At 33.4% G+C, this 13,552-nt stretch overlaps 1 protein-coding gene and 1 non-coding gene across 2 annotated transcripts; both read left to right on the plus strand.

Moving 5' to 3' along the window:
* The first annotated feature begins 2,496 nt into the window (after window positions 1–2,496).
* LOC112738997 (small nucleolar RNA R71) lies at window positions 2,497–2,604 on the plus strand. The gene has a single exon (XR_003169940.1). It is a non-coding gene; the product is annotated as a small nucleolar RNA R71 (small nucleolar RNA).
* Window positions 2,605–12,493: 9,889 nt separating this feature from the next.
* On the plus strand, window positions 12,494–13,024 carry LOC140177720 (uncharacterized). The gene is made up of 2 exons (XM_072210868.1): window positions 12,494–12,693; window positions 12,736–13,024. Exons 1-2 carry the CDS (start codon window positions 12,494–12,496, stop codon window positions 13,022–13,024), a joined length of 489 nt encoding a protein of 162 aa, XP_072066969.1.
* Window positions 13,025–13,552: the final 528 nt, after the last annotated feature.

A 13,552-nucleotide genomic window follows, 5' to 3' on the forward strand; every position in this document is an offset into this window, starting at 1 on the left:
ATTTTCTGGCCTCAGGTGCCATTGATGGTTATGGAAAAATAAAAAGCAATGATTTTTACCACACCAAACTTAAAATGTTTGCTCGTCCCCGAGCAAAAGAAGAAAGAAAGAAGGAGAAGAAGAAAAAGAATGGAGGAGAGGGAGAGGGGTGTGTATTCGGCCAAGGGAAGAAGAAAGGGTTGTGTTGTATGAAAATGAAGAAGGAATGAGGGGTTTATATAGGGGTGGGGTGGGGTTTAGGGTTCGGTCATTAGGGTTAGGTTTGGGAGGGAAAAGAGTTTGAATTTTGGAGGTAGGTGGGGTTTATGGGGAAGAGGGGATGGATGTGAGTGGTGAAGAGATGATGGGGAAGAGTGAGTGAGGTGTTTGGTGAAGGGTATTTAGGGAAGAGAGTTATGAAAAGGTGTGAAGAGGAGAGAAGAAGTGGTGGGGATCCTGTGGGGTCCACAGATCCTGTGGGGATCTTGTGGGGTCCATAGATCCAGTGGGGCCAAGGACTTAATATCCCTGCTCTAATTAGGCGTGTAAAACGCCCTTGCTGTGCAATCCTGGCATTTAACGCCAGACTACTGCTTGTTTCTGGCGTTTAACGCCAGGTAGATGCTTGCTTCTGGCGTTAAACGCCAGACAGATGCTTGTTTCTGGCGTTTAAATGCCAGAATGCTCCTCCTCCAGGGTGTGCTATTTTTAATGCTGTTTTTCATTCTGTTTTTGATTTTTCAGTAGTTTTTGTGACTCCACATGATCATCAACCTAATAAAACACGAAATAATAAAAAGAAAATAAAACAGATATGATTAAATAACATTGGGTTGCCTCCCAACAAGCGCTTCTTTAATGTCAATAGCTTGACAGTGAGCTCTCATGGAGCCTCACAGATAATCAGAGCAAGGTTGGAATCTCCCAACACCAAACTTAGAGTTTGACTGTGGGGGCTTTGGTTGACTCTGCAGTGAGAGAAGCTTTTCATGCTTCCTCTCCATGGTTACAGAAGGAGAACCTTGAGTCTTAAACACAAGGTAGTCCTCATTCAGTTGAAGGACCAACTCTCCTCTGTCCATATCAATCATAGATTTTGCTGTGGCTAGGAAGGGTCTTCCAAGGATGATGGATTCATCTTCATCCTTCCCAGTGTCTAGGATTATGAAATCAGCAGGGATGTAAAGGCCTTCAATCTTTACTAACACGTCCTCTACTTGTCCATAAGCCTATTTTCTTGAGTTGTCTGCCATCTCCAATGAGATTCTGGCAGCTTGCACCTCAAAGATTCCAAGTTTCTACATTACAGAGAGTGGCATTAAGTTTATGCCTGACCCCAGGTCACACAGAGCCTTCTCAAAGGTCATGGTGCCTATGTTACAGGGAATTAAGAATTTACCAGGATCCTGTTTCTTTTGAGGTAATTTCTGCCTATCCAATGCATTTAGTTCATTGGTGAGCAAGGGAGGTTCATCTTCCCAAGTCTCATTACCAAATAATTTGGCATTCAGCTTCATGATTGCACCAAGGTACTTAGCAACTTGCTCTTCAGTGACGTCTTCATTCTCTTCAGAAGAAGAATACTCATCAGAGCTCGTGAAGGGCAGAAGGAGGTTCAATGGAATCTCTATGGTCTCTAGATGAGCCTCAGATTCCTTTGGTTCCTCAAAGGGAAACTCCTTATTGGTCACTGAACGTCTCAGGAGGTCTTCCTCACTGGGATTCACATCCTCCTCCTCCCTTGTAGGTTCGACCATGATGGTCAAATCAATTGCCTTCTACTCTCTCTTTGAATTTTCTTCTGTATTGCTTGGGAGAGTACTAGAGGAGTTTCAGTGACCCTTTTACTTAGCTAGCCCACTTGTGCCTCCAAATTTCTAATGGAGGACCTTGTTTCATTCATGAAACTTAGAGTGGACTTAGATAGATCAAAGACTATATTTGCTAAGCTAGATGGATTCTGCTCAGAATTCTCTGTCTGTTGCTGAGTGGATGATGGAAAAGGCTTGCTATTGCTAAACCTGTTTCTTCCACCATTATTAAAGCCTTGTTGAGGCTTTTGTTAATCCTTCCATGAGAAATTTGGATGATTTCTCCATGAGGGATTATAGGTGTTTCCATAGGGTTCACCCATGTAATTCACCTCTGCTATTACAGGGTTCTCAGAATCATAAGCTTCTTCTTCAGAAGATGCCTCTATAGTACTGTTGGATGATTCCTTCAATCCATTCAGACTCTGAGAGATCATATTGACTTGCTGAGTCAATATTTTGTTCTGAGCCAATATGGCATTCAGAGTATCAATTTCAAGAACTCCCTTCCTCTGAGGCGTCCTATTACTCACAGGATTTCTTTCAGAAGTGTACATGAACTGGTTATTTGCAACCATGTCAATAAGTTCCTAAGCTTCTGCAGGCATTTTTTTAGGTGAATAGATCCACCTGCAGAATGGTCCAATGACATCTTTGATAACTCAGACAGACCATCATAGAATATATCCAGGATGGTCCATTCTGAAAGCATGTCAGAAGGACACTTTTTGGTCAGTTGCTTGTATCTCTCCCAAGCTTCATAGAGGGATTCACCGTCCTTCTGTCTGAAGGTTTGAACATCCACTCTAAGCTTACTAAGCTTTTGAGGAGGAAAGAACTTGGCTAAGAAAGCCGTGACCAGCTTATCCCAAGAGTTCAGGCTATCTTTAGGTTGAGAGTCCAACCATATTCTAGCTCTGTCTCGTACAACAAATGGGAAAAGCATAAGCCTGTAGACCTCGGGATCAACCCCATTGGTCTTAACAGTATCACAGATCTGCAAGAATTCAGTTAAGAACTGAAAAGAATCTTCAGATGGAAGTCCATGAAACTTGCAGTTCTGTTGCATCAGAGAAACTAATTGAGACTTTAGCTCAAAATTGTTTGCTCTAATGGCAGGGATTGAGATGCTTTTTCCATGTAAATTGGAATTGGGTACAGTAAAGTCACCAAGCATCTTCCTTGCATTGTTATTATTTTCGGCCATGTCTCATTCTTTTTCGAAAATTTCTGTCAGATTTTCTTCAGAGAGTTATGCTTTAGCTTCCCTTAGCTTCATCTCCAGAGTCCTTTCAGGTTCAGGATCAGCTTCAACAAGAATATTTTTATCCTTGTTCCTGTTCATATGAAAAAGAAGAGAACAGAAAATAATAGGGATCCTCTTTGCCACAGTAGAGAGGTTCCTTTATGTGAGTAGAAGAGAAGGAAAAGAATTCGAACACAGAAGGAAGGAGAGGGTTCGAATTTTTAAGAAGAAGAGAAGTGTTAGTAGATAAATAAATAATTAGAAGGAGGTGAGAGAGTAGAATTTTTGAAAATTAAATAAAATAAAATAGAAATATTTTTGTTTTTAAATTAAAATTAAGGTTAGAATTTGAAAATTTTAAAAAGAAAAAAGAAATTAAATTAAATTAAAATTTAAAACAATTAGTTAATTAAAAAGAAATTTTAAAAAAGAGGAAGGGGATTTTCGAAAATTAGAGAGAGAATTAGTTAGGTAGTTTTGAAAAAGATATGATTGAAATAGTAAACTTTTAAAATCAAACAAAAAGTCAAGTAGTTAATTGAAAAAGATTTGAAAATCAATTTTTGAAAAGATAAGAAGTTAAAAAGAAGTTAGAAAAGATTTTGAAATTGATTTTGAAAAAGAAATTTAAAAAGATTTTATTTTTGAAAATTAAAGTTGATTACTTGACTAACAAGAAACAAAAAAGATATGATTTAAAATTTAAAGATTGAACCTTTCTTACTAGGCAAGTAACAAACTTAAAATTTTTGAATCAATCACATTAATTGTTAGCATTAATTTCGAAAATATGAAATAGAAATAAGAAAAAGATTTTGAAAATCAAATTTTGAAAATTTTGAAATTATGAAAGAAAAAATGAAAAAGATTTGATTTTTGAAAAGATTTGAAAAAGATAGAATTTTTAAATTGAAAATTTGATTTGACTCATAAGAAACAACTAAATTTTAAAAAGTTTTGAAAAAGTCAAGTCAAATTTTCGAAAATTTATGAGAAAATAAGGGAAAGATATTTTTTTATTTTTAAATTTTTAATGAAGAAAGAGAAAAACAATAAAAAGACTCAATGCATGAAAGTTTTGGATCAAAACAAATGATGCATGTGCAAGAACACTATGAATGTCAAGATGAACACCAAGAACACTTTGAATGTCAAGATGAACACCAAGAACTTATTTTTGAAAATTTTTGAAGAAAAGAAGAACATGCAAGACACCAAACTTAGAAATTTTTAGTTTTTAGATACTATGAATGCAAGAATGCATATGAAAAATAAGATGCAACACACAATAAGAAAATATGAAGATCATGAAGAATGCAATGCATGAATTTTCAAAAAATGCAAGAAAGAGATAAACATGCAATTGACACCAAACTTAAAAATTGACACAAGACTCAAACAAGAAACATCAATTTTTTTTTTTGGTTTTTATGATTTTATTAAATTTTTTTGTAATTTTTCAAAAATATTTTGGAAAAGAAAAATAAGGATTTCAGAATTTTTAATGAGAATTCCAGGAATCATGCAATGTTAGTCTAAAGCTCCAGTCCAGGAATTAGACATGGCTCACTAGCCAGCCAAGCTTTCAGTGAAAGCTCCGGTCCAAAACACTAGACATGGCCAATGGCCAGCCAAGCTTTAGCAGATACAAATCAGGCATATAACAGCTGATTAGATGAGAGTCCAAGGACTCTTGCCATGATAAGTGGAAACCTCAGTCCAAAAATTTAGACATGGCTTGACAGCCAGCCAGGCTTCAACAGATCATGAAGAAACTCTAGAATTCACTCTTAAAAATTCTGAAGAACATAGAATAATTTATTTTTTATTAATTTTTTTTAAATTTTTCGAGAATAAAAAGAATAAAAACAAAAACTTAAAATTAAAATAAAATTACCTAATCTGAGCAACAAGATGAACCGTCAGTTGTCCAAACTCGAACAATCCCCGGCAACGGCACCAAAAACTTGGTGCACGAAATTGTGATCATCAACAATGGCGCCAAAGACTTGGTGCTCTCAAACGTGAATCACACTTTGTCACAGCTTCGCACAACTAACCAGCAAGTGCACTGGGTCGTCCAAGTAATAAACCTTACGTGAGTAAGGGTCGATCCCACGGAGATTGTCGTCCTGAAGCAAGCTATGGTCACCTTTTAAATCTCAGTCAGGCGGATTCAAATGGTTTTAGAGATTTGATAATTAAAAGATAAATAAAACGTAATATAAAGATAGAGATACTTATGTAATTCATTGGTGAGAATTTCAGATAAGCGTATAGAGATGCTTTTGTTCCTCCTGAACCTCTACTTTCCTGCTGTCTTCATCCAATCCTTCATATTCCTTTCCATGGCAAGCTGTATGTTGGGCATCACCATTGTCAATGGCTACATTCCATCCTCTTAGTGAAAATGGTCCAATGCGCTGTCACTGCATGGCTAATCATCTGTCGGTTCTTGATCATACTGGAATAGGATTCAGTGATCCTTTTGCGTCTGTCACTACGCCCAGCACTCGCGAGTTTGAAGCTCGTCACAGCCATCCCTTCCCAGATCCTACTCGGAATACCACAGACAAGGTTTAGACTTTCCGGATCTCAGGAATGGCCATCCATGGATTCTAACTTATACCACGAAGATTCTAATATCTCGGACTCGGTCCCCTGTATTAGATACCTAAGAGATACTCATTCTATCTCATCTTCATGTAGAACGGAAGTGGTTGTCAGGCACGCGTTCATAGGTGAGAATGGTGATGAGCGTCACATAATCATCACATTCATCATGTTCTTGGGTGCGAATGAATATCTTAGAATAGGAATAAGCTTGAATTGAATAGAAAAATAATAGTACTTTGCATTAATTCATGAGGAACAGGCGAGCTCCACACCTTAATCTATGGTGTGTAGAAACTCTACCGTTAAAAATACATAAGAACAAGGTCCAGGCATGGCCGAATGGCCAGCCCCCATAAAGGTCTAAGATAGCATAAAACTGATCAAAGATGTCTAATACAATAGTAAAAGGTCCTATTTATATCAGACTAGTTACTAGGGTTTACAGAAATGAGTAAATGATGCAGAAATCTACTTCCGGGGCTCACTTGGTGTGTGCTTGGGCTGAGCATTGAGCTTTACACGTGTAGAGGCTTCTCTTGGAGTTGAACTCCACTTTGCAACCTGTTTCTGGCGTTTAACTCTAGAATAGGGTAGGAAGCTGGCATTTAACGCCAGTTTGCGTCGTCTAAACTCAGGCAAAGTATGGACTATTATATATTGCTGAAAAGCCCTGGATGTCTACTTTCCAAAGCAATTAAGAGCGCACCATTTGGAGTTCTATAGCTCCAGAAAATTCACTTTGAGTGCAAGGAGGTCAGAATCCAACAGCATATGCAGTCCTTTGTCAGCCTCTGAATTAGATTTTTGCTCAAGTCCCTCAATTTCAGCCAGAAAATACCTAAAATCATAGAAAAACACACAAACTCATAGTAAAGTCCAGAAATGTGAATTTTGTTTAAAAACTAATAAAAATATACTAAAAACTAACTAAATCATACTAAAAACTATGTAAAAACAATGCCAAAAAGCGTATAAATTATCCGCTCATCAGTAAGATGCAGTGGTGTACCCACTTGCTCCGGGTATGAATTGAGAATGAATGGATGAATAAATGAATGGTAATGATAATGAAAGGTGTCTCTGTATGTGACTCCGGGTAAGATGCAGTGGTGTTATCCACTTGCTCCTGGAAAATTCAAGGCTTCGGGTAAGATGCAAGGGCTGTGTTCTGTTGCCGCTTGCTCCAGGCCGAGAATGTAACACTGCTTGGGTAAGAGGTTGGGGGAAATTGTCCCCTACTCTGGGTACGCGGGTAAGATGTAAGATTTGAGGCATTGTCCCACTTGCTCCGTGTTTGGTGTTCTATCCACGGTTAGCTACCAGGACATGTTGGGCTGGCTAAATAACTGACAGTTGATATCAATAGCCATAGGATAGGCATGCATCATAAGCATATTGCTTGAATTGCTTGTTCATGCTCTAATTGAAAATGCCTATGTGACTTTCATATGCTTACTTGTATACATGCTACTTGCATTACTTGTATCCTAATTGTGTTTGTTATTGTCTGCTTGCTTGTCTGTGTGATTATACTCGTGACGGAAGTTTTGGAGGAAAGAGGATGATGGAGGGTTAGGTTAAAATATTTGGTTAAGTTTAGGAATCCTTAGAAAACCACCCTTATTTATGGTTTCAGTTTTAATTCTTAAGTTTTATAATCTGAATGTCGGCGTTCTAGAATTGCCTCTGACATTCACAGGACCTTATATCTTATGTGCGTGGCACCTTTATCATGCTGAGAACCTCCGGTTCTCATTCCATACTGTGTTTTCATTTTTCAGATGCAGGTCGAGAGGCACCTCGGTAGCCGTCTGGAGTTTCTGCGGCGAAGTGGTTTACTTTGGGGTTTCCTTTTATTATTTTGATATTATTATGTATAAATTTATAGTTTTTCTACTTGTGTATAAGAATGCTTTGTTTATGTACCTCTTAGAGATTTTATGGAAAACTAGGGTTTATGTATGTGCATTTTGGGACTTGGGGATATATATATATACACACGTAAATATTCTCCGGTCAACCTTAGCTTCGCAGGCTGAGTTAGGAGCTTGTTATTTTGTACCCTTGATCTTCTACTCTTATCTTTTATATAATTATGTTAGTGGACTTTAGATTTCTTCGTACGCAAGTAACCACATTTTCTGAACGTTGCGCTTTTATATTTTGCGATTTTTGCTTTACATTTTCGTCAAGGCTCCTCGTATATTAAACCCTTTCAATTATTATACTATATATATTTTATTTTAGATGTCGTAGTGTCTCGCCACCTCTATTTTACATCCTAGATGTAAAATTCTGTGTGATAAGGTGTTACAACAACTATATTTAAATTAGTTTGGCTTATTTTTTTATTATATTATTTATCTGTGAACTAAAAATCACGATTAATATATTCTTGCATATTTAAAAATTAAAATTTTTAACTTTTTAAATAGAAAGTGATATTTCATAAACTTTTTAAGTCAGGATAATAATAATACCCAATAAATAATATTTGTATAATTATTAAATATTTAAAAATAAATAAAATTACTAGGCACTCTCTATAAGTGTTATTACTGCATAATCCACTACGTCTTTATGTAAGTTCAATTTTCTTTTATCAGATGGATTAAATTTATTAATTTGGACAATCATTTTTATTATTCACTTAATCTAATTATCCAAAAAAATATTTTATTATTTATAATTTAAATTCGAAGACTATATATTACTTGAACAGATATATAGTATTATATTTCGTGTGTGTATTATTATTATTATCATTGAAACATACCACATAAAGTTGTTATTAATTTTGAATTCTTAATCCAATTTTAATTTTTTATGCTTAAATTTTAAATGACTAAAATTATTATATATTGAATATTTTGTGTTTAACTAATTTTTTTGTTATTTATATTAAAAAATATGATTTATTAATCACTTCTAAATTTAAGTTTAAAAACCGTTGTACATAAGTATATATTTTTGATTACTTATTTAATAATATATAATATATAATATAAAAATTAGTTTACTTAAAACAGCTATATTTAAATTGATTTGACTGATATATACCTTTTTTAATTAGATTATTGATCTGTGAACTAAAAATTACTGTTAATATATTCTTACATATTTAAAAAATAAAGTTTTAACTTTTTAGGTAGAAAATGATACTTCATAAATTAATCAATATATAATCAGTATTATAAGTGAATAGATATTTAAAATTTAACATCAAGATTTGTATTATAGTTTTAAAATTTGTATTTATAACTTATTGTTGCGGAAGAAATACATTACAGATAAGTGAAGTAACAGCAATAATGTAATCCATTCCAGTCACACAATCAAAGATTGTAAGATCAAGACAAAGGATAATTTTAGTAGAAAACAGAAAAGACTTTATAATAATGAATTTGTTCTTTTTCGTGCTTCTGTCTGGCGAGTATTCTTTGTGAAACTTTTTTTATTTCTCTTTTTTCTATGAGAAATACAATTTAAGCTATTATCATTGCTGAGAATATTAACGAAGTAGTTTGTACTATACGTAATTTTTTATATATTTTAATTTAGTGATTGAACAACTATAAATAACTATTTATCTTTATAAAAGCCTTTCTTTTAAATTCATATTTAATAAACTATAAATTACATTAAAACTATATAATTTTTAAATATTATTTAAGATATACTCAATCATAATTTAAAATTATATACTATTTAATCTAAGTTAATACATAAAACTCTATACTAACGGAGAAATATGAAATTTGATGCTGTGGTTTAGAACTATTTAATTGGATTTAAATAAATTGTAATTTTAAAATTATATTTAAATTTAGAGTTTTATTTATTATTTAAATTAAATTTTATTTATTCTGAAGTTATGACTTGGTATATTTTAAATATGATATAGATAATCATTGATTTAGTTTATTAATTTTAAAAATAATTAAATTAAACTAAATCAATACAATTTTTTTCATTAATTATAAAAGTATACTACTAAAATTATATAAAACTAAATACGAGATTAGTTAATTGAATAATTATTTGTGTTTTATTTATTTTTCTTGACTTAACAGCATGGAAGAACAACAATAATACAAATTTCGACATATATAAAAATGTGCAATATATTGCTGCAAGTCAAAGAACAGTGTGTTAAGAAATTGATACCTCATCTAATATTCTCAGTTTATAATCAAGTGGAGATAAAAGTGACATTTTTATCATTGTAATTGACTCATATTTATGTAATTTTTGAAATATTAGTTTAATGACAAAATTTTTTATATATATTTCTCATTACTCATTCATAGGGAAGCAACTCTCTATGTATAACGTACACTGTGGGTTGCATGGAATTAGACAATAAAATATTCCTCCTACTTATGTAAGACTTTCTATATCAAAGATAAGATCTAAACAATTTTTAACTCTACCAACGGGTCTCTCATTGACAAAAACTTCACTGTCCGTGTTAATAAATAGTACGTATAATTAATGATTACCAGATTATTCATGCACCAATATTTAAAAAGAGTATGCTTCATTGGGAATCATTTATATAACATAGATTTATTAGAATTCTAGCATACTCCAATGTACAAAGACCCACCAATAATCTAACGTAAATCGTTTCGCAAAATAAGCTTTCGTCACACTTTAGTTCCCAAAGATCGTGCCTAACAAGAAAGTAATTTAAAAAAGATGGTAATCATTATTATATTCTTTTTTTTCCTTTAGTGTTTAACATTTAATTAAATAAAATTGAACTTTTTGTCAAGAAATTCTACTATAAATAAGAAGCAAAAAAGACAATCTTTCTCTGTTGTTGATTCGGTAGCTATTAATTTGGCACAACTTTATGAAGATGTAAACTTATCGACTGTTAAGGTGCACCCACCAAGCGGTGACACACAAAGAGGCCAAAATGTTGACCTTTTGTTGATTATGAAGGTAATCTTTCATTATATCAAGAATTTAAATTGGTAGTTTGCAAGATATATGAATTATTAGTAATACATCAACATATACATTTTCACTTTTTATAATTTTTATTAATTGTAGTTGTTAGTGCTTATGATGATTCAATGTTGGATGTAAATTTAGAAGATTATTTTGTACCATCTTCAGAAACTTTAGACGGTATGTACAAATTTTATCTATACGTTTATTTGCATCTTAGTGTATATCATGGACTAAACTGCATCGGTATGATAATTGAGTATCTAAAGAGAGTGCTTTCGGCAGGTATGTGGGTATATAGAAGATCCTATTTATCAATGGAAACACTATAAAGCATGGATGTGATCTGATGAAAGGCTTTCTAAATCCAAACGGTCATAGCAACCAAAGTTTTTATTATGTTGTATGGAAGAAAAGATCGAGCTTTCTCTACTTTTTGTGCCTCCTAATGAGCTCATTCAGTTTCATATTGAAGGAGATCAAAGAAGTATTCATTTCTTGAAAAATATAAGGACATTTAATTCAATATTTTATTTTACATCAATGGCCGAAAAAATTGACTGTGGGATGAACAATGAGACTGATCCTCCAATTTTTAAGCTTGGAGGTCAAAACTACCATAGCATTAGTAGCCTACTTTCTCCGGATAGTCTACGTCCAATATTTTTCTAGCTATATATCTATGACACAGAAAATAAGATTGATAATCAAATAGGCACACCTCGGCAATTTTTATGCAACTAGTCAAACATTTTAGTTGTTGTTTAACTGTGAGAGAGAATAACATAAATTTTATTGTATTTTTTTTTGTGTAGTTCCAATGAAGCTATAAATAAGTGGGATAGAAAAATTGTAAAAATATTAAGAAACATGCTAGACAAATATAATAGTTTGGCAAAGAGTTTTTGCTATGCAAGAGATAGGTACCAATAGAAAAATTGCACAGACATAAATCTTAAGTTGATTAGTGAAAGGGTTACAGATGGCAGAACATACAATTTTCCATCTGCATATGAAGCAACTGCATTGATTGTTGGAGATGTCAAACAACTAAGTAGAGATAGAGATATTATTATAGAGAGTCAAATTAGAAAGCTCCAATGAATTGATATTTTTCACCCATCTTATTTAGCCTTGCAATATCCATTGTTGTTCTCGTATGGGGAGGATGGGTTTCGTTTGGGTATTACAACATCAAATTCTATCTCTCCTAGACCTACAAAGAAAAACAAAACAATCACTTTGCAATAATTCTTTGCTTTTCGTCTACAGAAAAGGATGGGTGAATCTCCGTTAATTCTGAGATCAAAGAGATTATTCCAACAGTTTTTGGTGGATGCTTACACAATGGTAGAATTAGAGAGGTTAAAATTTTTTAGGTGTAAACAACCACAGTTGAGTGTTGATAAATACAAAAGTCTGCATGAAAGTCTTATAAACGGTGATGTAGATGCTGCAGGCAAAAGAATCATTCTTCCTAGTAATTTTGTCGGTAGATCTAGGTACATGATGAATAATTGTAAAGATGCATTTATAATTTGCAGATATGCAGGATATCCTAACTATTTCATCACTATGACATGTAACCATGAATGGGATGAGATAAAAAGAGAAGAGAAGTGACTCCCATTGGATTAAAGGCAGAAGACCGTCCTGATATATTGTGTCGATTTTTCAAAATCAAGCTTGATGGTTTGATTGATGACCTAAAAAAGGGAAATAATCTTTGACAAAATTACAGGATGTAAGTTTGTGTTTATACAACACCTTATTAAAATCTTATGTTATAATGTTTTACTCATTTGTCTTTTTCAATTTTCAGATGTTTGCACTATAGAGTTTCAAAAGAGAGGGCTTCCACATGCACATATCCTTTTTATTCATGAGTAATGAGTTCAAGCCACAAACACCAAATGACATAGACAAACATATAACGACTAAGATTCCTGATAAAAATGAAAGGCCAAATCTACATGGAGCTATTCAAAATTACATGGTACAAGGTTCATGTGGTCCGTACAACAAGAATCCACCTTGCATGAAGAATGAATCCTTTTCAAAGTTTTATTCCAAAGAGTTTAGGTAGCAAACACTCATTAATGAAGTCGGGTTTCCCAAATATAGGCGTACTGATAACGGTCAAACTGTGAAGAAAAGGGAATGTGTACTAGACAATAAGTTCATTGTTCTATATAATCCAGAATTGTTGCTCAAGTTCAGGTGTCACATAAATGTGGAATACACATGCCAAACAAGTTCCATTAAGTATCTATTTAAGTATGTATACAAGGGAAATGATCGTGTAACAACTACCCTATACAATGCTGGTGATTCATCGAAAGCCACACAAGTTGTTGACGAAATTAGGAATTACTACGATTGTAGGTGCATTTCGGCATGTGAGGCAGTCTGACGTTTATTTGGATACAAAATCCAAGAGAAAGAACCATTTGTGATTAGACTTCCATTCCATTTAGAGGGTGAGAAATCTGTGGTTTATAGTGAAACTTTTAATGTGAATGACATCGTCGAAAGAACAGTATTTCGTAAGTCCATGTTTTTGGGATAGATGGCAGCAAACAAGTCATATCCCCATGCTCAAAGTTTGACTTATGCTGAGTTTTCAATCAATTTTGTTTGGAAGGACGATGCTTCAAAGTGGTTTTTTCGAAAGCAAGGGTTTGCAATTGGAAGGTTGACTCATGTACCTGCAAGTAATGACGAGTTTATATTTGTAAAACCCGAGAAATTAGTAAATAATTAGCCAATAAATTAATTATTATTCTAACAAATTAGAAAATAGGATTTTATAGTTTAATAAGATAGAGAAAACTGAAATAGGAATTTTGACGCTAGTTTCAAAGAATTTGGCTCAAAATTAGGCCAAACGGGCCGAACCGAATGAACCGGACCCATAATGGGCCCAAGGCCCACTATATAT

This window comes from Arachis hypogaea, chromosome 13 (assembly GCF_003086295.3).
Source record: "Arachis hypogaea cultivar Tifrunner chromosome 13, arahy.Tifrunner.gnm2.J5K5, whole genome shotgun sequence".
Classification (NCBI taxonomy): Eukaryota; Viridiplantae; Streptophyta; class Magnoliopsida; order Fabales; family Fabaceae; genus Arachis; species Arachis hypogaea.